The following is a 25,514-nucleotide window of genomic DNA, read 5'->3' as shown; positions in this document are numbered from 1 at the left end:
TCACTAGTCAACTCACAGTTGGTTATTTTGCGGGTATTCCCCACACGATCACAGAAATAACCAACTGTGAATTGTTTCTAAGCATCTGTGAGTGGGTTATTAATCCGTGGTGCGTTGACTAACTCATCCCTTGCCCTCCTCTCAGTTCATTTGCGTAACATCATTCCTTGCTGCCGAAATAGAGTTCTGCCAGCTTGAGTAGGGTGACCATATGAAAAGGAGGACAGGGCTCCTGTATCTTTAACAGTTGTTTTGAAAAGGAAATTTCAGCAGGTGTCATTTGTATATATGGGGAACCTGGTGAAATTCCCTCTTCATCACAACAGTTAAAGCTGCAGGTGCCCTGCCCTCTTTTAAATCTGGTCACTCTAGTATAGCTCCTGCAGCTTTCACTGTTGTGATGAAGAGGGAATTTCACCAGGTTCTCCATATATACAAATGACACTTGCTGAAATTCCCTTTTCTATGCAACTGTTAAAGATACAGGAGCCCTGTCCTCCTTTTCATATGGTCACCCTAAGCTTGAGCAGAGCGGCTGCAGTCACGTTGACCTCTCTTGCCTAGTGACTGTAGCTGACGAAAATAACCAACAGTGCCTTCCACATGAGATGATAACCAATGGTGGTTTAAATAACTCACTCTGCATGTTGTTGGTGATTTGTGTGGGTTATTTCAGCAAAATAACCCACTCTGGGTTAAAAAAAGCCCTGCCACACCCACGGTTTTGTTTAAGGCTCTAATCCTACGCGCAGTTAGTTGGCAGTAAGTCTTACTGAGCTCAATGGGACTTACTTCTCCGTAAACATGGATAAGATAGCGCTGTAGGTCTGTTTAAGGAAACAACCATCCTCAGACTGTATCTCAAATGCAACAGTGCAGTTCCTGACTTAATGTTACATGTGAAACTGTATTGGCAGCACTTCAAAATCTCTCTCATGGCAGCTAATTGTGAGTAATTCAGAAATTCAAAGGCGAGGGAACTGAGTTAAACCGTTTGTACGGTGACCTGCATCAATTTTAACAGTACTAGCCGAAATGAGTTTCTTTCATATTTCATTCAATATTTTAAAATATAATGAGTTGGGTTTTGTTTCTTGTTGCTTAATTTCAGATAAATGCAAAAGAAATTGTCAGATTTTCGGATTTCCCATTGTCTAAGAAAACAGTGAAAGGTAAGCACAGTACTTTTGTAAGCGTCCTTATGGCAACCTTGCCAATAAGTTGTTAGCTCACCCTTCGGCATGACCTTACATTAGTCATTTTTAGCCTAGTACTTCCTCCTCTATAATTTTTTTTTATTAAGGTTCTCTGCCTAGTCACCTTGAAGCACTTGACTGGCCTGTAAGTAACTAGGCAGCAGTTATTTATATGCTTCTTTGATAAGCAAGTTAAAGATAGTTTATAGTCGCAAGTTCTAGTCAAAATAAAATTTCCTTCATGGAAGTCACTTCCATGTAGGGCTTTATACGAGTCCCACATGTAATTTGTCATGTGTGGCACAGGTAAACATCTATTGCTCTACTTATGTGATGAAATCAGACACAAGTGCATTTATTGTGCATTTATTTATTTATTATTGCATTCATGTCCCACCTTTTTTCCTCTTAAGGAACCCAAGGCGGTGTACATAATCCTCCTGCTCTCCATTTTATCCTCACACCAACAACCACCCTGTGAGGTTGGTTGGGCTGAGAGTCTGTGACTGGCTCAAAGTCACCCAGTGGGTTTCCATGGCCGAGTGGGGACTAGAACCTGGATCTCCCGACTCCTAGTCCAACACTTTAGCCACTACACCACGCTGGCTCTTATGGTGAACTGTAAGCAAGATCTGGCAAGCCTTTATTGCCTTTACTATTTTTAGGGAGGGCAGGCAAAAATCTCCATATATGATATGCAAAAACTTAGCTGTTCAAAGAGGTCCACAGAAATGTTTACTAGCCCACATGCCCTTTAGTCATCTGTGGCATTCTGTCCAAAACAACCCCTGCTCCCCCACTCATGTCTATTCCAGTTTACAAAATGCCCCTTGTCTAGTCACCAGTAAGTCACGCTTTGCTCATCACAGGTGACTAGAGAATGGTTCAGTCCCTCCCATACATGTTAAAAGGACCACTTCACAGATGCTGCCAAATGCCGCCTTAGATAAACTGCTGATTACAAGCATGTTAAAACCATAGTTTTGTTTTCTGTCCACCAGGCTTGCAGGAATCTCAGTATCGCATGGTAACCGAAATCCAGAGGCAGACCATAGGTTTGGCTTTACAAGGTAAAGATGTGCTGGGAGCTGCCAAGACCGGATCAGGCAAAACCTTGGCTTTTCTTGTACCTGTAAGTAATGAACCTCCTTGCTACATGTGATGCTATAAGCTAATCTTTATTGCATTTCATTAAAAGGTTACTTGGCCAAATACAGAGCTGGCCTGTAGCATAGCTTGCTGGGGCATGCTGGAAATTGTAGGACTTCTTTTCTGTCTAACCATGCATAGGATTGCACCATTAAGTATTTTTTAGTACATTGCACTTGGTACACTTTGGGACAAACTACAGTATGGCTGTAAACCTTACAATTGTAATATGAATATAATATATCCGCGTATATACAGTGTTGAAAAAAATATTGTCCTGGTTGTTCTGTTTAAATTTTTTTTTTTAAAAAAGCACTCCATTTTCTAATTAGCATTTTGTAACCATTCAGGCTCTGGAAATCTTATACCGCCAGCAGTGGACTTCCATGGATGGGTTGGGAGTTTTGATAATTTCACCTACCAGAGAGCTGGCCTACCAAACATTTGAGGTTCTGCGTAAGGTGGGGAAGAATCAAGACTTCTCAGCGGGTCTTGTCATCGGTGGAAAGGTTTGCTTCCCCCTATTTTTAGAATAAATGTTTTGAGTATGAAAAATGTGAATATTTGAGTGAGCTTTGCAGAGAGAGAGACTGGATTCAGACAACGTTAACCAACAGTGGGTTAAATAGTCAACGGTTGGTTAAATAGTCAATGATTAATTATTGTGTCGTCTGTCAGGACTTTTTCACATCATGCTTGGTTATTCAGCCAAAATAACGAACGCAAATAACCAACGCTGTGCAGAATTGATTATTTGGTTATTGTGTTGTCTGTTGGGCACCATTGAGTGTTTTGTTGCGCACAGTTCGTTATTTTCAGCGACTACAGAGTCCCCTGGCAAGAGTGACCAAAGTGGCAGCTGCTGCTCTAGTCCAGCCGGCAGAACGGGAGATGGGATACCAGTGGGAGGACTGAGGGAGGGAGAGAATGGGGGAGATGTGTCAATCAAACACACTGTTGACTAACAGTCAGTTCAACGCTGGCCTTAATCCACACCATGGTTGATTATAATCATGTCGTGTGGGGAGTACCCCCTTGATAATCAACCGTGGAGTTGACTATTAACCCACCATTGGCTATTGTGTTGTCTGAATGTAGCCAACGAGAGAGAGGTTGGGAACTCCTGCATTCATTGTTGTGTTTCTCTCTTGTTCTCTGACTGCTCCCCTGTTTGTCTTTTTGTGCCTGTCATTAAGGCTGCTTAGAACAGCCTTGCATTTAAACATTAGCCTGGCATGCAAGGAAGAATTGCATGGAGACAAGTGCATGGAATTCCGTGCAAGTGACTGATGGGGCTAGTGGAAGAGGGAGACAGTGCTCCGACCCTTCTTTGCGCCAGCATAACCATGGCTCAGGCTTCTGTAGGAGGGACAGATCTCTCTGTCCCTCTTTCGCTGGCCTCTAGCAGTGAGTAACTTTTATGGACTAATTTGCAAGGCCAGCTTAGGCAGACGTTTTTCCCTGTTGAATTCCACCCTGCATAATCCTTAAGGCCTGTCCTTATGGTTTGGCTTGGAAAGTTCCTTGGAAGGAGTTTCATTGAACCTGCCGGAACAGTCTTTCAAGGAAACCTGGGTCAGGCTGAGGGCCATGCCGATGAAAACAAAGCCATGTCGACCATTCCCCATTGTATCTGTATGCCCTGGCCAGTAAAAGCTGTTGCAATCAAGAAGGTATTGAAGCACTGCTGCCCTCTAAATAATTTTCCCACTGTTTTGCCAAGGGGCAGAGGGCACAGTCGTAGGTGTCCTCCAGAGCCAGTCAGCCTTGGTGTGTGTTGGCTCCCTTCCCATGGATACATTTGTCTTTGTGAACTCCCTGGGGCTTTTTATACCACACCAGTCCGCACCTACCTATACCTGTGAATTGACAAACTAGCTAGTAACTACTTACCTGCAAGGTTACATATATTTTTCTTGGGTTATCGGCTTATCACTTCCCACAGCTAGCATCTTTGATTACTTTATCTGTGCATCGGGCTACCCTGGTCGCCTCCCTTAATATTTTCATGGGAATATTAAAGGCGGGGAAGACACACAGTGCGGGAATACCGGCTCAACATTTAGCCAATGGGGGAACCACTGTTATACACCACTACACCCTCCAGATCACAATATTCTTCCAAAAGGCCTGCCACTGCGCCCACCTTACCCATTTTCCCTTTCTCCCTGCTGAGAGAGGCCTGCCTCTCAAAGCACAGAAAAGGGGAAGCAGCTAGCGCCTCTGCCACATGCCTTGCTCTGTCCCTGTTGGTGTGTGAAGGAAGACTCAACCAGTGATAGGAAAAGCGGCCGTTCGTCCCAGCACTGGCTGAATCCCCTTGGACTGCATCCCTGCTTTTATCTCCAACCTGACCCAAGTTAGCAGTGTAGATACTTCCAGAGGGCAAAGCCTGGAACTCAGGCTCTGCAGGCCTCATGTGGAACCTCCATGGGCCATAGGTTCCACACCCCTGCATTAAAGCCTTTCCTGGAAATGTTTTGATTCTAGAAAGGTCCAGTGCGTGTAAGCAAACTGTGATGTGGCATGTGCTCAGGAATGCCCCAGATTGGAGGCTGTTCCATCTTGAGAGTTTTCTGCGTGCTGTGGCTCAACGTGCAGCTCCAATGAGTGTCTCCATGTCACCACAAGGCACGCGCATGCACAGCTGGCAGTCACATGGGGGAAGTGGCCGCATCTGTGCTGTGACCTGCTGCACCTTGCCTTCTATAGAACTCTCCATGTGGGAGGTATATCTTCTGACCTGATCAATCCTAACCCCCCAAAATCTGTCTGATATTTCAGGACTTGAAACAAGAATCGGAAAGAATCCACAATATAAATATACTCATATGTACTCCCGGTCGACTTTTGCAGCACATGGACGAAACGTCGTATTTCCATGCCTCTAATCTGCAAATGCTGAGTAAGCATAAGATGTTAGTTTGAAACCATTTGCAGGATTAATGGGAATTCAGTTGTGGACTTCTGTTCAAAACGCTTGCGTTGGAAACCATTGCTCTGACCTTCAGTTCTGTTAAAGCTTCCAGCAGTGCTGTCTAGACTTTTACAGCCTTTCTGAAAAGAAGCATCTTCCCCCTGATCCTTTTTTGTAGCAGCTTGAAGGCCAGGAATCCCTGTCTGGAGCCAGTTCCATGGCCAAGGGGGTAAAGCGTCCTGTCCTGACTGCGGATGGAGGATCTCTAGTGGTAAGGGAAGGTTCCAGGGGAGCAGACCCAGCTCTAGGCGCTCATAAGGATGGCAGCTGTAGCTCTGTCTGCAGTCTTATGCGCAGTTACCTGGGAGTAAGCTCAGCTGAATGCAATGGGACTTCTCAGAAAGCACTAGTAAGATTGTGCAGTCCGTCAGCCCACTTGCTAGCCAGGAGAGCTGAAAGCAGTGAACATTTGTATATTGTATTTTATATTATGGTTTTATACTGTTGTTTTATACTTTGAATGGTTTTAATTTTTGTGAACCGCCCAGAGAGCTCCGGCTATTGGGCGGTATAGAAATGTAATAAATAAATAAAACATTGGCCGGATCCGTAGGCAGCTCCAAACTGACATTTTGGTCCATTGAGATCTGGAGCCCAACTGAGTCCTGATCTCTTCCCTTGGCTTGGGTAGAGATGAGAAGGCGTGGGCTTTTGCAGACTCCACGAGGGTCAGATTTGACCCCTGGGTCTGCGCTTCCCTCCTGGACTAGAAGATCCCCAAGATCGCTCCCAACTTTATGGTTCTACGAATCAGTGTCCTGATTACAGCTGAATGCTGGAGCCATGATACAAAACAGGCCCTAAATTGGGAAAAAGCCTGCCATGTTCCAACCGGTGCTATAAGTCAATAGGATGGGAATGGAAACCGTAGGGATTAAGAAGAAACACAATCTTCATTCTCCTGTATATTTTGGAGCAATGAGTTTCATGCGGATAAGCCCACAGTATCAGTGTAGAAATTAGTCTTGCCTTCTGTCTGAAGGTTAGAAAGCTTTAGATCGAAAATCCAATTCCCTCCAGCCGGCCTTTTCTCATTCCAGTACTAGATGAAGCCGACAGAATTTTGGACATGGGCTTTGCTGAGACGATGAATGCGATTGTAGAAAACCTTCCCAAGAAACGCCAAACGCTGCTTTTCTCGGCCACGCAAACCAAATCTGTGAAGGACCTGGCCCGGCTGAGCTTGAAAGATCCGGAATATGTTTGGGTGCACGAAAAAGCAAAGTTCAGGTAGGAAAACTCCTGTCGTTTTAGAGCTCAGTGGAATAAATTCACAAGGGAAGAGGGAGAGTGCTATTATCTAACCTCAGGATATGCTTGTGATGAAGCAGATCAGAAAATGTGCTCTCTCTCTCTCTCTCTCTCTCTCACACACACACACACACCACACACACACACACACACACACCCTCTCTCGCAACATGCATACATGCGTGCACACTCCTGTTCACACACGCATGCCCACACTCAGAAAAGAGAATTAATCTGTTTAATCAAACTGTGGTCATAGATCTCCTTGCTTCAAGTCCTGCTCCATTATTTCAAGAATTGTATGTGTCTGTATTACAAATCGCTTTGATATATAACTTTTTGGCCTTCAGGCAGGGAGCCGAGAGCTAAACGTAAGTATATAAAACAGCCAATTTAAAATAGGCGAAACGAGCTTAACTGTGCGGCTGACAAAAGCCAGCCCAAGTAATTTTTTTATTTGATCCAGCCCACCCTATCTCAGAGGCTTCTGTGCGTGACAGGAAAATAGGAAGTGCAGGATACCCTGTTACAATCCAGTTAATTACCAGTCGGACAGCTGAAGGCACAATGCAGACTTCCAAGTATGCATACTTAGGATTGTAACCCTAGTAAGTTCTGTTGAAAGCAGTGGGTTTCACTTCTAAGTGTCCCACCCCTGGGCATGCATCCCACCCACTACTGATCACATCATGCTGGAGTGTCCATGATTCTCAAGTGTGTGATAGGCTTTTCTGTTTACCCAGTTTCCTACTCCATACATAGCCTCAGTTCTGGGTGATGATGATGTTGGTCTACAATGGAGTGGGGACCTTGTCATCCTCCAGATGTTATACTACAGCTCAAGCTTGGGTTGGATCCAGAGTTAGTCATACTTCGAGTAGACCTATTGAAACCAATGGGGTGCCAGTTAGTCATGGCTAAATTAAGACCTGTTGATTTCAATAGGTCTATTGTAAGCATGACTAATGGCAGCTCCAATCCTTCATTACCTTTGACCATGGTAGCTGGGGCTTCTGGAAGCTGTTGTCCAACAATGTCTGGATCACAGGCTTCCCCATGCCTGATCTCCAAGCTTGATTTGAGTTCATGAGCTGTGTTGGCTAGCTGTGCTCTTTTTAAGGTCTGTTTGGATTATTGGGAACAAGTTTCTGAGGAAGACTCTCCCACATTGGCAACAAGATGAGTGTGTTGACCAACATGGCCTTGCTGCCACTGTGCCGGAAAACGTCAATATATCGACCTACATTCTTCTGAGTGCAGCTGGTTCAGGTTGGACTGTAACTCTGTGTTCCTAGGGTGGCCTTCTTGGTGATGGCCCCTCAATTATGGAATGATCTCCCCACTGAGGCTTGCCTGGAGCCAACATTGTTATATTTTCAGCACTGGGTTAAAACTGCCCTCTTCTCTCAGGCATTTGGCAGTATATAACAAGTTTTTAATCAGGTTCTGGATTGTCGTTGGCTGATGGTTTAAACATTATTTTTAGATGTATGTTGTTTGTTGTGCGTGCGATCTGTTTTTCTGTCTTTATGTAAATGGTTTTTATATATTTTATTATATATTTTAATGGTTTTTAATGTTTGTGAGCTTCCCGGAGAGTTTCAGCTACGGGGCGGTATAAAAATATAATGAAGGAATGAGTACCTGCATGTATGCATGGTAGGGATATAGGAAGCTGTTTTATACTGAGTCAGACCCTTGGTACATCTAACCCAGTATTGTCGACTCTGACTGGCAGCAGTGGCTCTCCAGGGTTTCAGGCAGGAGTTTTCCCAGCCCTGTCTGGAGACATCGGGGATTGAACCTGGGATGTTCTGCATGCAAAGGAGATGCTCCACCACTGAGCTATAGCTGTTCCCCAACGCATACATGGCGTGTGTGTGTGTGTGTGTGTGTATGGATGAGGGTGATTTGGGTGTGTGTTATGTGAGAACACGAGTGTTTGTCTGTGTGTGTTGGTGATCTGGGATGAAAGAGAAAAATAGACTGAAGAAGAGTGGGGAGAAATGAGTCAGAGGCAGGGAGGAGAACAGGACCTGAGATGTTGATTGAATTGAAGGCAGTGCTTAATAACATAAGAAGCTGCCTTTACTGAGTCAGACCATCTAGCCCTGTGTTGTTGGCACTGACTGGCAGCACCTCTCCGGGGTTTCAGGCAGGAGTTTTTCCAGCCCCACTTGGAGATGCTGCGGGTTGAACCTGGGGCCTTCTGTATGCAAAGCAGGTGCTCTACCAACTGAGCTATATAGCTCCTTCCCACTTAAGGTTATTCTGTCCCAGTTCTTTTAGCCTCGGCCCTTCAGTAATACTGACTATAGCTCAAAGGGTTGTAAGGATTGCAGAGTTAGTGTTTGCAAAGCATTTCAAGCACTGATGCATTATTATTATTATTATTATTTGTATACCGCCCCATAGCTGAAGCTTTCTGGGCGGTTCACATAAGATCAAAACACTTAAAAACAATATACAAAATTTAAAACCGCAAAAACATACAGCATACACAGAAACATACATTTAAAACAACTATAAACAGCTTTGAAAACAAATCTAGGATCAGTAAAGCTCATCACATATTGCTAAATGCCTGAGAAAAGAGAAAAGTTTTAACCTGGCGCCGAAAAGGTTTCAATGTTGGTGCCAGGTGGGATGATGATGATGATGATGATAATCTTACGTTGCTCTTTCAGAAAGAGTTGTAACATCAAAATGTGAGAGATCTGTTATTGTACCTTGATTGAAATTCGACTTGGCTGCTGGGGCCAGAGAAAATGGCCTGGCTGACCAAATCTACCCCTACACGTCTATTTCTCCATCCATGCTTGTCTAAAACATAACAATAGGCACTTAGACTTCTGATTTCTGACTTTATACATGTGCTTGCAGGGCTTTTTCTTCCTCTTCCTGATGAGAAAAGATGATTGTCTTTTTGATCGACCTCCACTTTCTCTCTTGAAACATTCCAGCAGCTAGAGTTAGACAATAAAAAGGAACAGAAGTAAATGGAGCCTTTCTTTCTCAACAGGAATTACTGCCTTGAGAAATAGTATTTCATTGGTTTACCAGAACAGGGGGGAAAAATTCTAAGCAGAATTAGTACAAGGCAGCAATGTCAGTTGCTTAATTCACAGAGCAATGGGCTGAATCAAATCATTACAGAACATTGCAATTTCTGTAATGCCAGTAACATCTTAAATAAAACACTGCAGATATTTTTTTAATGGTTTCAGGTTCTTCTTCGTGGTCTCTATGCATCACACATATGGGCTTTGCGCCTGCGCAGAGACCAGACCGGAACCTTCTCTAGCTGAGTGGAACGTTTTTGGCGGGAACCCCTCCCCCCACGCTACCGCGCATGTCCATGGGGTTCCCGCCCTTACCTCAGTTCTTCGTCGTCCGCGTTGTGCCTAGACCGAAAAACTTTACCTCTAGCGTTTTCTCTGTTGATCTATTTAAAATACTTTTCTAACTTACCTTTTCTTCAGCTTTCTTCTTTTTCGTCCTTTTTCTCTCTTTATCTATATAAAAAAAAAAAAAAAAAAAATATTTTTGTAGTTAGATTTCTCCTCAGCGACTTCGGTCGTGTGAGGCCTTTATGGCAATCAAAGCACCATTTAGAAAGTGCGTCAAGTGCGGAGCTAAGCTCCCTCCGTCTGACGGCCATTCTTTGTGCATTATCTGTTTGGGAGAGGGACATGTGGTAGAGACCTGCCACCATTGTATGTCTTTTACCAAACAAACCAGAAAACACCGAGCAGACCGACTCCGCTCCGTACTTTGGGAGAAGGCTCTCAAGGCCACAGAGGCCTCTTCGATGGAAAGAACGGCGGTTCATAAGTCTGTTGCCCGTAAAACGGCAGTTACAAAGACTGTTGCGGAGAAACCGTCAGACCATAGCACTGAAGTGCAGACCAGAGCAAATAGGGCTGAGATACCCCTCACGCCTGGTCGGTCTTTATCGAGTTCTATGGCTAAGACAATCCCAAAATCAGCCAGAACTCTGATATCTTCTTCTGAGCCGGAGAAGAAAAAGAAGAAGAAGAAAAAGAGGGATGTGGAGAAATCCACCGTACCGTCACCTCGACATCGGGAATCGGCCAAGAGCCATTCCACACCTCCTGCCGTACCGACCACTTCGATACCGAGGTCACCTTCGGTACCGAGATCTATGTCAGTACCGACGGCCACGGTACCGACATGTCCTCCAAGTTTGTCCGAGGGTGAAATTCGGGATTCAGTGTCGGTAACGTCTGCTCGGCAACCTATGAGGCCGCAAGAACTTGTACAGCCTTCCCCAAGACGGACCTCAAGAACAGATTGGGACAGAGCATCGCAGTACTCTGATTCCCAGCCTAGATACAGCACTTATGACTGGGAAAGATACCGTCCTCAACAATATTTTCAAGGGGATCAAGGTTACTACCAGCAGGAAGGTTATTATGCACAGCCTCCTCCAACAACAAGAGTCTGCCAGTTGCCTCTGCCTTCTCCATCCGCTCAGTTAATGTCGACGGTATCGACGCCTCGACACCGTGCACAGCAAGCAATACCTTCTGCTGCATCCGCTACTGTGCTACCGCAAGACGAACAGCATGGTCTGCAAGTGGTGACGTTATCATCACCAGAGGATAACTATCCTTCCGATTCTGAATCTGAACATTCAGTTGCTCCAGCTGCCCCTTCACCTGACGATGCAATCGACGATACAGACCCGTCCTCTCCTTCGGACGATATGGTTCGTTTTTCGGACCATATGCTTAGGATGTCCAGAGCATTGGGACTTGACATACAGGAAACAGATGAATCGGTAGTCGACCCAATTTATGATGTCTTTCAGTCGACAACGAACCAACGTTTGGCCATTCCTGTTCCTCAAGCCTTGAAGCAAACGGCTCAACTGTCATGGAAAACCCCTGCAGTGACACAGGCAACATCAAAGAGATTGGAGACACTCTATAAAGTTAAGGAAGAGGATGCACAATTTTTGCTTCAACATCCTAAGCCGAATTCCATTGTAGTGGAATCGGCACAGGGACAGTCACAAAAGACTCATTCTGCACCTGTCGATAGAGAGGGGAGGAAATTGGACCAAACTGGCAGGAGAGTTTACTCGTCTTCATCTTTGGGTATCAGAGCATCGGTGTACGAGGCAACGATGGCGAGATATCAGATTTTCCTTTGGGAAAAGATGGGTTCTCTATGCGAACATCTTCCGGAGGATAAGAAGGAGCTCGCAAGAGTATTCCAGAATGAAGCGACAGCCATAGCAAGGCAGCAATTGTCTACCGCTCGACATCAGGTGGATTGCCACTCAAAGTCGATGATGGGGGCCATTTCTTTGAGGAGGCACGCTTGGCTCAGATCAGCCAATCTTACTCAAGAAACGAAAGGGAGGATAGAGAGCATGCCATTCGATGGCGAAGGTCTATTTAATACAAAGACCGACGAGACGCTGGACTCTATCTACAAGGCGAGAACAACAGCCAAAAAGATGGGGTTTACTGCTCCTCCTCCACAGACTCAATACCGACAGAGGAGATGGATAAGACCTCCTCCACAACAACAACGGCCCCAATACCAGCAACCAAGGCAGCAGCAGCAACAACTTCAAAGGAAGCGGCCTTATCAGAGCCGTTTCCAACAGGAAAAGCGTCAGCCCGACTTCTCTAAGAAGCAGCGGGTTTGACTCCTCGGCTCCAGATCCACCCCCTTTTGCGAACCGCCTAGCACCCCATTACCATCAATGGGAGTTAATAACAACAGACTCCTGGGTGCTCACTATCATCAACTCGGGCTATGCCATCGAGCTCGATGCCCTCCCTCCCTTTTCCGGCGTGAAAGCAACGACTCCATCCCCTCCTCTGCTGCTCGAGGTACAGACCTTACTATCGAAGGGAGCCATCTCTCCCGTGCCTGCAGAGGAACTCAATCAGGGATTTTTCTCTCGTTACTTCACGGTCCCGAAGAAAGATGGAGGTCTTCGACCGATCATGGACTTAAGACAGCTGAACAAGTTCATCACCCCGAGGAAGTTCCGTATGACAACGGTTACTTCAATTCTGCAGCTTCTACAGAAAGGAGTTTGGTTTGCAGTGGTGGATCTGAAGGATGCGTACTTCCACATTTCCATCAGGAAGTCGCATCAAGCTTACCTTCGGTTTTCGATCGGAGTGTCCCAGTACCAGTTCACCGTTCTTCCGTTCGGATTGGCCACGGCGCCGAGGGTCTTCACGAAGGTTATGGCGGTGGTATGCGCCCACCTAAGGCAGAAAGGCATTTGTGTTTATCCGTACCTGGACGATTGGCTTCTCGTAGCGGACAGCAGCGAGGCGCTCCAGTCGGATATACTAACCACCCTCAACCTGTTGGACTCGTTGGGGCTGTGGGTCAACCACGAAAAGTCCATTTTGACTCCACAGCAGAGATTGGACTTCATAGGGGTAACCCTATCCTCTCGGGACGGGAGAGCATACTTACCTTTAACCAGGGCAAACACCTTGCAGCAGTTAGCCATCGACATCGAGAGCCGGCGGAAAGTATTGGCTTGGACAGTCCAGAGACTATTAGGCCTGATGGCAGCCACTACGGCAGTCATCAGGTTTGCAAGACTCAGAATGAGGGTATTGCAGGCCTGGTTTTTAAGAACTTTCGATCTCAGGCTCAATGCTCGAAGAACTTACCTTTCGTTACCGAAGCAAGTCAGGGCATCGCTGAAATGGTGGTTCTCGATGTCGACTCTTATCGAAGGCGTTCCATTCCAACAACAGGCGCCTTCGGTAACGATCACCACGGATGCATCCTTAGAAGGATGGGGAGCCCATTGCAGCTCCTTAACCTCTCAGGGTCGTTGGTCTCGATCACAGAGGGAGCATCACATCAACCATCTCGAACTCCTGGCAGTAGAAAATGCAGTAAAAGCATTTGCACAGATGATCGAGGGCAAGAATGTCTTGATCGCGACAGACAATACTACTGTAGTGGCATACATCAACAGGCAGGGTGGAACAAGATCACACCCCCTGAACCGTTCTGCACTCAGGATATGGAACTGGTGCATAAAGAGAAGGACTTACCTGACTGCGATCCATGTAGCCGGCAAGGAGAACGTCTTTGCGGACTCTCTCAGCAGATCCTTCCATGTCAACCACGAGTGGGAGCTCGACGTCGAAGTGCGGGAAAGCCTTTTTCGGTACTGGGGCCGCCCTGTTGTCGATGTCTTCGCTACCGAGGACAACGCAGTCTGCGCCAAGTTTTGCAGCAGGGCAGGAAGAGGAAAGCGCTCTCTAGGAGACGCTTTCACCAGAACTTGGAGAGGAAATCTCCTGTACATGTTTCCTCCCTTTCCACTGTTGACAAGAGTGATAGCCAAGATCCAGATGGACAACTCCGATTGCATCCTGATCACGCCGTGGTGGCCTCGACAGACGTGGTTCTCACACGCTCTTCGGTTATCGAGAGGGGATTACATCAGGCTCCCGTCGACACCGAAGTTACTGTCTCGACACCAGGGCAGGGTTCGACACGCAGATCTGTCGACCCTCAAGATGACTGCATGGAGGATAACAACAACTCCTCCTCTGCAACTAGAACTTTGACTGTGGATCACATTATATTGGCAGCACTAAAGCCTTCCACTAGGAAAACTTATGCAGCAAAGTGGCAAAGATTTCGGAACTTTGCTTCAGCACAAGATCAAACACCAGAATCTTGCCACTTGCCCTTCATCCTTAATTATTTATTGACACTTTTCCAGCAGGGACTTAAGCTCGCATCCATCAGGGTTCACCTTGCTGCGATTACATCTTTTCACCGGGGTGTGGATGGTTTTACACCTTTTACCCATCCAACAACCAAGAAATTTCTGAAAGGTCTGAAGAACACGATACCGACTGTGAAGACTATCGTGCCGCCTTGGAGCCTGTCAGTTGTGCTGCAAGCATTGACACGCAAGCCCTTCGAGCCCATGGCTTCGACGGACCTTAGGCTGCTTACTTTAAAGACTGTCTTTTTAGTAGCCATCACATCAGCAAGACGTGCAAGTGAGCTTAAAGCTCTTAGGATAGATGTTCCATACACTATCTTTCATAAGGACAAGGTTGTGCTACGCACAGACCCAGCCTTCCTGCCTAAGGTAGTGTCTACTTTTCATCTGTCCCAGCATATTTCTTTACCTGCTTTCTTTCCTAATCCAACTACACCTCTTGAGTCTTCTTTGCATACTCTCGATGTAAGAAGGGCTCTTGCTTTTTACAAAGACAGGACAGAGACATTTAGAAAGACAAAGCAACTGTTTATTTGTTATGGTGAGCCTTCTAAGGGACTCCCTGTCTCCTGCCAACGACTGTCACGCTGGATAGTGGAGACAATAGAATTGGCCTACTCTATTGCTAAATTAGAGTTAGTGAAACCTGTGACGGCTCATTCCACCAGAGCTGTTTCAACATCGGTGGCCTTCACCAGAGGTGTTCCCTTGGCAGAAGTCTGTAGAGCCGCAACGTGGTCCACTCCATCCACGTTTGTCAAGCACTACAGTTTGGACACCCGTGCGAGGCAGGACTGCTCGTTTGGGAGGACTGTGCTTTCAGAGATCTTCAGATGATGCACCAACCCACCTCCAAAGGTATGTCAGCTCGCTATTCGCCCATATGTGTGATGCATAGAGACCACGAAGAAGAAATGCAGGTTGCTTACCTGTAACTGTAGTTCTTCGAGTGGTCATCTATGCATTCACACAACCCACCCACCATCCCCACTTGGTGGTGTGAGACTTACAAATGACACTGTTTTATTGTGGAATGTACTTTACTTTATTTACACTCATGTTTATGGGGGCACAACGTCGGACTCCTGTAAACTGAGGTAAGGGCGGGAACCCCATGGACATGCGCGGTAGCGTGGGGGGAGGGGTTCCCGCCAAAAACGTTCCACTCAGCTAGAGAAGGTTCCGGTCTGGTCTCTGCGCAGGCGCAAAGCCCATATGTGTGAATGCATAGATGACCACTCGAAGAACTACAGTTACAGGTAAGCAACCTGCATTTCAACAGTGGAAGGATATAATGAAGCATTTTACATAGTTTGGGAAGCAGGATAGCTGCACCTTCTTCTTTTAACCCCCAACTTGAATTTAAGATGTTGGTTGTGTATCTCAACAATGTTGTTGTGCATGCAAACACAGAATCTGTTTAGAATGCATCTATGTTTAATTCCGCTTTGCAAACTGGGTTGTGGTGGGGCTTTCTGCTATAGCTCAGTGAAGACCACATATTTTGCATGCAGGGGACCACCAATGGAAACAGAAAGTGGCTTGGGTGTGGTGTGCGTCCCCACAATTCATGGGTTAATTAACCCATGATTTCCTGCCAGATGCCACTATTACATCCAAACAGGATCACAGCCGTTGATTTCTGGTTCCCATTTGAAAGCTATGTTCTTGGTAGCAGGATCATGACATGGTTAGAAGAAGATGCTGTCCACCTGCATCTTTATGGTACAAGACTGATTTTGCCTGACATTGGTTACTATCAAATCATGGTGATCAATGAGAAACATCCCATGCATGCCAGTCAAACGGCTACTCTTTGAATGGGAGTGGGAGAATCCTACTGATGGAGGATAAGGCTATCAATGGCTACTAGTCATGATGGTTATATTTTACCTCCACTATCAGAGGCCGTATGTTAGACTAGATAGGACTTTGTTGTGATCTAGCACATTTCTTCTTATGTTCTTGGAAGGAATTAGAAGGAAGAGAGGACAGGGAATTATGGCTGATTTATCTCCTGCTACCCTCAGTTGGATGTAGTGAAAATTACATTCCTTGTCCATGATCCTTACTTAATGTGTCAGTGTGCTGGTTATGACCTACAGTACATAGCCCGGCATGCGTGGGACCAGGTTATGTGAAAGACAGCATTCTCCCAAACAAGCCTGTCCAGGTTTTAAGATCTTCAAGATAGGGCGTACTTTGTATCTTGCTAACAACTGAAGGGCTTTTGGTGGGAACTCAAGAGAGGACCTCCCCGGTGGCTACCTTCGGGCTCTGGAGCTCCTTTTCAGGAAAGGTCTAGCTAGCTTTGAGTGATCGTCTGCCCACAGACAAATTCATTTTTATTTCAAACATCCTTTGACCCACTAACTGACCTATAAATATCATGATTGGTTTTAACTGCCTGTTTGTATTGATTTTATTAATGTCTTACCTGACTTGGCTTTATCCTTTTTTATGTTGTATTTTATTGCTAATTTATTGATGATACAGTGTTTGTAGTTTTGTTAATGCTGTTAGCTTCCTTGAGCAGCATTAGTTGATAGTTGGGGTGCAAATGTGACATCATCATCATTACAGTAGCTAGTAATGGTATTTATGATTATAATATGACTTTTCTGTTTTTAGTACTCCAGCAACTTTGGAACAGAACTACACTGTTTGTGAACTGCCTCAAAAAGTCAGTATGTTGTACTCGTTTTTGAAAACTCACCTGAATAAGAAGAGTATTGTATTTTTTGCAAGCTGTAAAGAGGTATTGCATACTGATATTCCTGTTCTTCAGTTTATAAAAAAAAATCTTTTGTGTGTTTCTGTATGCATTTTTGTATGCATATCCCTAATATGCGTGTTTCTGTATGCATTTTTGGTTGGTGGAATTGCATCATAATCTGGAGAGTGCCAATATGGGAAGACAACTGTGCTCCAATTTGCACATTGTTTTGGGAAGTGCAAATGTTGTATGTTCATATCACTGTGTGAACTGAAAGAAGTTCTCCAATCCCTATCTGTATCTCAGAGGTCCTATTCACAGATAACTAATCTACAGCTCGTCAAGAGAGAAGGGTAGGAAAGAGAGAAAGCTAGGGTAGAATCTGAACTACTTATTCTGATAAACACATTTTAAAAAATACCAACCACTCTTTAAATTGGCCGCTTTTATTTTGAACAAATAGCAGCCACGGGGCCCCTGGTTTGGACTGTGTCTCTGTTCTGGTTTGCTTTTGAAAACATTCCTCTCCAGCTGTTATTTACCCCCAACAGTGCTGTTAGCAGTAAACTGCACCTTTTGAATAGCATCCATGGAGTGCCGTCTTCCGAATGAAACCAGCTGGTTCGGCAACCTGTTCTGGATTTGGGAGCCTATGGTTGCTTTTTTCTTTAAAATAAAAGTGGTCAGTTGAAGTACACTTTAAAAATTAAAATTAAAGTGTGCTTAGTGTAAATATGTTGTTTGGCTCCTAGTTTTCTATGTTCAAGGGAGCATGTGTCTGTGTAGGTGTTTTTTGTTCATTTGGGCTCTTCCCTGAAGTTTAAAGTGGTGCTGGCCAAGCACAGAATTACCACGATATCTGTTGTATGTGACAGCTAGGCTGAAGAGCCAACTCACATATTACATGTTGGTGGCGGGTGGGCGGGTCTCACTTCTGTGTCTGTGTGTACAGGAATGATGCAGTGTGTGAAGGGGGGATTTGCAGATTTTCAGTTATAGCCAATGGAACTTGGACCCTTAAGAGTTCAGACTGGTTCTGACTAAAACCTGGAGCAGATTCCCCACCCCACTGACATTGGAGCTACCAGCCTGCACTTATAGAAATGTTGTAAATGAATAAATAGCTTGGCTGGGGGCTGTAGAGGAAGGAAGGGAAAAACTGCCCCTCCGCTAGCGCACTGTGTTCTGTGCTAAGCATAGAGGAGGGACGTAGCATTCTTAGGAATGTGGCAGGTGCCCGACCAGGCCTGGAAGTCTGATGGGCTCCCCCACGTCTGCCCCTGAGACCCAGTCGGGCACCTCTGATGCATTTGCAGACCCACAGGTTGAGTGCCAGCATGGTGAACATGCACCCGGCAGCCCTCCGGACTGTTCCGGAGCGTCCATTGTGAGCGACAATGGAGGCTCCAGGAATGATGTAATTTATTTATTTGTTTGTTTATTGCATTTATACACCGCCCCATAGCCGAAGGTCTCTGGGTGGTTCACATAAATTGCCTGTCAGTGGTAAAGGGTTGAGCAAGCTTTTAGCTCCTGGTCTAGAACTGATCAAATCCCAAGTCCTCTGGCTGCTATAGAGTAGAAATGAAAGCGCTGGGCGTTCCAGTCATAGAACCATAGAATAGTAGAGCTGGAAGGGGCCTATAAGGCCAGCGAGTCCAGCCCCCTGCTCAATGCAGGAATCCACCTTAAAGCATCCCTGACAGAAGGCTGTCCAGCTGCATCTTGAAGGCCTCTGGGGTGGGAGAGCCCACTGCCTCCCTAGGTCATTGGTTCCATTGTCATACTGGCTGGACATCAGAAAGCTTTTCCTGATGTCCAGCCAGAATCTGGCTTCCTGTAATTTGAGCCCATGATTCCATGTGCTGCACTCTGGGATGATTAAGAAGAGATCCTGGCCCTCCTCCGTATGAAAACTTTTCACTACATGAAGAATGCTGTCATGTCTCCCCTCAGTCATCTCTTCTCAAGGCTAAACATGCCCTCCTCTGAACCCCCTCCAGCTTGTCTGCATCCTTCTTGAAGTGTGGTGCCCAGAACTGGCCACAGTACTTAAGACGAGGCCTTACCAGTGCCAAATAGAGGGGAACCAGTACCTCGCTCAATTTGGAAGCTAGCCCTAATAGTCAAGGACATCCTGCATAATATAGTTTGGCCCTATATATTGATGTACATTAGGCTTCTCCAGCCTGGAAGGCTGGCTGGGGATGATAGGAATTGTGGTTCAACACATCTGGAGAGCAATAGGTTGGGGAAGGTTGATGGTACATGGTACTTTACAGAGTTACATAAGCAAAAGACAGGTCTTGCCCCAAAGTACATAACAATCTAAATCTTGGCTTCTAGGTTCAGTATTTGTTTAGAGTGTTCTGCCGACTTCGGCCTGGGCTTCCTATGCTGGCTCTTCATGGCAAGCAGCAACAGATGAAAAGAATGGAGGTCTACAACGATTTTGTGCGCAAGAAATCGGCAGTTCTCTTTGCTACGGATCTTGCAGCTCGGGGGCTGGGTACGTAGCCTCTCCGTTTCCTGCATGTTCATATAAAGTTTAAGGATGACTGTATGGCCTGGAGGATTGCAAACCCCATGGCTGCTTCTGCTTCTAAGCTAGCAAATTGTTATTGCCTTCTGTACCAGTCAGCAACATTCCTTTGTGTTTTTGGAAAGATGAGTCAAAAGCACAATTACAGTGATCTCATGAGAACAGCAAGTGTCTTATCTGTGTAGCCTGGTACTGTATCTGGAGGCTCTAATGAGGTGACATCCAGCCTCTTTATCCAATTAGTAAGTGCACCTGGGTGAAGGGGATGCTTATGTGTGCCAAAGAAATGCCAAGTTGTGCCTTGTTTATCACAACTAACTAGACTTATGCTATAGATTCTTATGATGAGAAGAGCTGCTTTGTTATTAACTACATGCAATTAATCACTTAAGCTTAACTTGGCAGCAATGCCAAGTTCAGTTATGCAATAATTGTTCTTGTGCCCAGGTGTGGGGGTCCAGATTTTGCTGAAGGGTCTTTTGTGCAGGAAGCTTTCACAGTCTGGTCCACTTTTATTGGAATATGCCTGAAAAGTGCTGAAATATACCAATAAATCAGTCTCCTTGTAAGCAAATCTATGAGTCTGGCTACTTTTTGTCTCTTTGGTAACCCTGAAAAAACCCTGAAAGCCCACGGCCGGGGCATACAATGTCTTATCCAGCCTTTGGATCCCCAGATGTTGGACTACAATTTCCACCTTCTCCAACCAGTATGACCTCTTGAGGGTGGGGGTTGTAGTCCAGCAATGCCTGTGTACTTAGGGTTGGGAAAGGCTGACGAAAGCATTTTGTCTCTGACCAGCAGTTCCTTATAACTAGGGGTGGGTGAATTCACCTGCGCCAGGCTCAGGGAGCGCTTGCCTCATTGCTCCAGCTGTTTGCCCCTGCTCAAGCTTCTTCCTGAAGCTCAGCTTGGCCTGGTGAGTGATTGGCAGCCGCCATTGATGGAGGAAGGGGGATGTGCGTGATTTCAGCACATGGGCTGGTGGCTGCACCCAACTGGGGCTGGGCGGGTGGACGCAGGAGAGGGTGTTCTGCAGGATATCTGGACCCAGTTGGGCGTTCGAAACATCCCTACTTATAACTGTATGTGTCCGGCCTGAAAGCACTCTTGTATAGTTCTTGAATTTTGACTGTCGAGTCCAGATAGTGAAATATATGAAAAATACAAGAGAATGTGGATACAATCCTCTAGGAGAAGGTGTGGGGCAGGTAAAGTGGTTTTGTTCCTCCCATTAGGCTTTGCTTCTCCCAGTGGGCTTTGCTTCTCTCATTGGAGAAGCCTCATGTTCAGCAAAGTCAGTTCCTGTGCCTGAGATGACCCAATAATATACGGTGGTACGGCCCTGCCCATTTTACCTCAGGGGACATGGCCTCCACCCCTGTGTCATTTTGTTCATGGAGGGCTGGGTGGGTGGGTGGTCATCCGGCCCCTCACCCCATTTTGGTTGCCCGCTCTTGCCCTGATGGTCAGCTGCACTAGCTTTTCCACCTTTTGGAGAGAGATGAGACAGGCAGAAAAAGGGGGATAGAAAAAGAATGAAGGTCAGATAAAGCTGAAGGAAAAACTAATATTTATTTTTATTTTTATTTAAGGATTTTTATGCCGCCATTCAGCCAAAAAAGGATCTCATGGCGGCTTACAAAAGTATTTCTTGACAGTCCCTGCCCACAGGCTTACAATCTAAAAGACATGACACAAAAGGAAAAGGGATTGGGAGGGAGGAGGAGGAGGGGGAAAAGGAAAGCAAATTCAGGCACTACAATCTTAGTTGCAAAAAATATATTAGAATATAAAATTAAAAAATTGTCCTGAGTTGCTCATTTGGGCTAAGGGTATTTCCTGTCTATAAGAAGGTTAAAGGCTGCTGGTCTTAATGATGGGACGGTTAGCCTTACTTTTGAATTTGTCAAAATGCAAATTATCTGTCTCTCCTTGTCAAGTATAAAATTACGTTCCCTTTCACTATCATTGCTTAGGAAATGAAGATGCTATTAATTTCAGTTCCATCTGACAAATAGATGAAGCTGGGCTATGTGATTAATTTTACTTTGTGAACAGTCTGTTTGAATACAGTGCCTCTAAAATAGATCTGAAGAGCAAAATGTGTAGCGAATTACACTGCCTGATGAGAAACTGTTTCTTTGTGGATGGGGTTACATGCTTTCTGAGCTCAAAATCTGTCCCCTCCTCACCTGTTCTACAGATTTCCCCGCCGTGAACTGGGTCATTCAGTTTGACTGTCCGGAAGATGCAAATACGTACATTCACAGAGTTGGGAGAACGGCCAGGTAAGGATCAGTTGAACAGATTACAAAAGATGATATATGGAGGTAGAAAGAATAAACAAAGAAAGCTCATGTCTCTTCAAGTTATAAAGCAGTTAACAGGGTGGATTTGCTTTAAATCAATTTGATTTAAATCACGATTTAAATCACTACTTAGAAAGACTCGATTTAATCATGTGACTTACCCCCCTCCAAAAAAAGTGCACTCTTCATCGCTATATTTTACACAACTCAGAGTTACCAAAGACTCATTCTTGCTTGTGTATTCTTAATATTTACAACCAGATGAAGGTTTCATTTTTAGAATAGCAACTTTTCAGATTAGTTTTACAGTTATATCAAAAAATACTGATTTGGTTATACTATTAGAAACACATCATAGATAGATAATTATGAAATTATTGCTAGGTGAACTATCACTAGTTGAATAGGTTAATCATTCATATTTGGACAACTTTTCTTCTGTACTTTATTGGAAGAAGAAAAATAATCTTACATAAACCTCTGGAAGAGCATGACATTGTGAATGGATTAATGGAATTCATTCACCAAAAAAATTAAACAGCCTCATGCTACATAATTAAAAACGAATCCTTATTTCATGATGAATAACCCTTGGACTATAATGTATCTTAAATAGAAAAGTATCTTTAGATAGATTTTTCCTCAAAAAGGATTTTATTAAAAAAAATCCAATTTAAATAAAAAAAATCCAATTTAAATAAAAAAAGTCTGATTTTTTTATTTTTAAAAAATATTGTTGATTTTTATCCACCCTGGTTGTCCACTTGGCTGTAGGTCTGGGTCCCCAAGACATACGGAGCGCATCTCCCAGGGCCGGAGCAGGTTAGCTGAATGAATCCTGCTAAAAGCTGCTCAGAATGTTAGGCTACATTAGCTTCTGGAGCTGAAAAAAGTGCAGAAAAGGGCAGCTAAAATGATTGAGGGGCTGGATCATCTCCCCTATGAAGGAAGGTTACATCAACTGGGATTGTTTAGCTTGGAGAAAAGGAGGCTAAGGGGAGATGTGATAGAGATGTACAAAACTATGCATGGTGTGGAGAATGTGGATAGGGAGACATTTTTCTCCCTCTCTCAAAATACTAGAACAAGGGGACATCCCATGAAGCTGATTTGTGGGAGATCCAGGACAAATAAAAGGAAGTAGTTCTTCACACAGCGCATAGTTAAATTATGGAACTCACTACCACAGGATGTAGTGATGGCCACCAATTTGAATGGCTTAAAAGGGGGGTTGGATAAATTCCTGGAGGCAAAGGCTATCAATGGCTACTAGCCCTGATGGTTGTGTGCTATCTCCAATTTTCGAGGCAATAAGCCTGTGTGCACCAGTTGCTGGGGAACATGGGTGGGAGGGTGCTGTTGCACCGTGTCCTGCTTGTTTATCCCTGGTCAATGGCTGGTTGGCCACTGTGTTAACAGAGTGCTGGACCAGATGGACCCTTCTTATGATCCAGCATGGCACTTCTTATGTTCTTCTATACATACATTTTTTGTCTATAAATGTGTAAATATATTGGATACACATATATGTGCGTTTTGGACGGACCTGTGAAAACTCACTAAGGCCTTAGCTAGACCTAAGATTTATCCCGGAATTGTCCTGGGGTCATCCCTGCCTGCTCCTGGGATCCCCTGTGTGTTATTTACATGAACAGGGATGATCCCGGGACGATCCCAGGATAAACCTTAGGTCTAGCTAAGGCCTAAGTCTCCTCGCCATTTCTTACGGTACCAAATACACTACAATAGGTTGTGAAAATGGTCATAAGACAGCCTTTCCCACCATGATACCCTCTGGATATTTTGGATTATTATAGCTGGCAAGGTGCTGTTGCACTCATCCTGCTTGCTTTTTTTGTTTTGTTTTTTATGGGCAGCTGGTTGGGTGTTCTGTGAACAGAATGCTGGGCTAGACGTACCCTGACCTGATCCAGTATGGCTCTTCTTACGTTCTTATGTACAATGCATTGGCCATAGTTGATGCGGATGACAGGAGCTGTAGTCGGAAATTTTCAGAGGGCACCAGATTGAAGAAGGCTGTCAGAAGCCCTGTGTTGCATTAAATTTGATAGAATGCCTTGGCTTTCATTCGATCTGGCTTGCAACTGTGGAACAGAAAAGAACGAAATGGCCGAAGCGTAGCCATCTTGGATGACTTGTATATGTGACAAGGGAAAAGAACTGAGAGTGCTGATCAGTTATGTTTCATGGAGATAGTGAGAAATGCCTTACTTAAACTCATTCTAACAAGGGCCGTAACGGTGATAACCAAAGTGTATAAATGCTTTCCTAAAAGTTACACTGGCATTCTGTCCAGCTGCTTCTCTTGCAAATGCAAGTAAGAACATGTCTCTGACTTTTGTTTGCAACCTAAATGCAGAAGTGAAGACATGTTTTTTTTCCTTCCACACAGAAAATATGTTTCTTTATCTCTCTATTTTTGGTCTTGATGAGCACTTCATCCAGCATCACATACCTTATTGCAGAAAGGTCCTGGATTTAAATTATTCAAAAACTATCACAACCCATGGGGCAAAGTTGATTCCAATTTCAGGATCTAAAAAATTCCACTCCCCCTCCCCCATTAAATCTAATATGTTGGTATGCCTAGCACACAGTTTGCCTTAATATAGCGTATTAGTAGCAGGCCGGGATACATTTTGCCTGTGTTTTAAAATATTTACTAGATGTGTATATTATTTTTGCATGGGACTCCGAGCCTCCCATCCAGATTACTGATCAGGTTCGTATCTGCTTAGCTTCGGTAATGATGCAGCTTCTTGTCTCCAGACTCTTCACTGGGCCTGTTATTAGTATCTGTTTTGCATACAAATATTCTGTCATTAAGTATTTGTTCTTGCAAATCTTGTTAAGAAATCACTTAGGCTCTTATTTCAGTATGCCTTATTCCGGAGGTGAGGGGAGTCATAAGCAGTATGCAGTTTCTGAAGCACACTCTGGTTGATTGTTAGGAAACTGAGAATCTCTTCTTTAATTTATTAAGCTTCTGGTGCTTATGACAGCAGAGCAGAGTGACAGCAAGGAGTCTCTAGAGACCTAGAAAACTGGGATAGAGACGCAAGCTTCCTTGAATTTTTAAGGAATGATTAAAGTGTCTTATTATTATTCACTTTTATACTGCCCCATAGCCAAAACTCTCTGGGCAGTTTACAACAATTCATAAAAATCGAAAAGACGACATAATGACAATAATCTACAATTTTTAACATAGAAAAATTAAAACAACAAAAACAGCTAAAAACAATTTAAATGAACAGTATTCTAAAACAGGAGTCATAGATGCCTCATCATAAACCATTAAATGCCTGGGAGTAAGGCATGGTCTTTACACCTCCATCCAGATCAGCATTTGAAGAAAATAATATTAGTCCAGTAACGCTGAAGCACAAAAGCAATAACCGAACAACAAGAAGAAAACCTCTGAGCTACTAAAAGAAGGACGCTAGGGGACAGTGCAAGGCATAAAGCGATGGAACAAATTGTGTAATATATCAAGGTGGATCAAAATCAAGTAAGCGATCCATTAAAATATTGGAAGCAAATCTGAAAAATTGTAAGAAGGAATTGCCATCAACGTCAATAAAGAGCAAT

At 44.6% G+C, this 25,514-nt stretch overlaps 1 protein-coding gene across 1 annotated transcript in view; it reads left to right on the top strand.

Moving 5' to 3' along the window:
- Positions 1 to 25,514, top strand: part of DDX10 (DEAD-box helicase 10) — a 210,116-nt gene that overhangs the window by 4,804 nt on the left and 179,798 nt on the right. Inside the window, exons 2-9 of the mRNA XM_063127078.1 lie at positions 1,112 to 1,172; positions 2,198 to 2,328; positions 2,696 to 2,854; positions 5,130 to 5,250; positions 6,363 to 6,552; positions 16,964 to 17,090; positions 19,395 to 19,557; positions 21,797 to 21,881. Coding sequence (XP_062983148.1) covers positions 1,112 to 1,172; positions 2,198 to 2,328; positions 2,696 to 2,854; positions 5,130 to 5,250; positions 6,363 to 6,552; positions 16,964 to 17,090; positions 19,395 to 19,557; positions 21,797 to 21,881 — 1,037 coding nt within the window. The remainder of the gene's footprint in view (positions 1 to 1,111; positions 1,173 to 2,197; positions 2,329 to 2,695; positions 2,855 to 5,129; positions 5,251 to 6,362; positions 6,553 to 16,963; positions 17,091 to 19,394; positions 19,558 to 21,796; positions 21,882 to 25,514) is intronic.

The sequence above is a fragment of the Elgaria multicarinata genome, chromosome 5 (genome assembly GCF_023053635.1).
Source record: "Elgaria multicarinata webbii isolate HBS135686 ecotype San Diego chromosome 5, rElgMul1.1.pri, whole genome shotgun sequence".
Classification (NCBI taxonomy): Eukaryota; Metazoa; Chordata; class Lepidosauria; order Squamata; family Anguidae; genus Elgaria; species Elgaria multicarinata.
The sequence above is the reverse complement of the archived record's forward strand: the minus strand, read 5'-3'. Positions and strand labels throughout refer to the sequence as shown.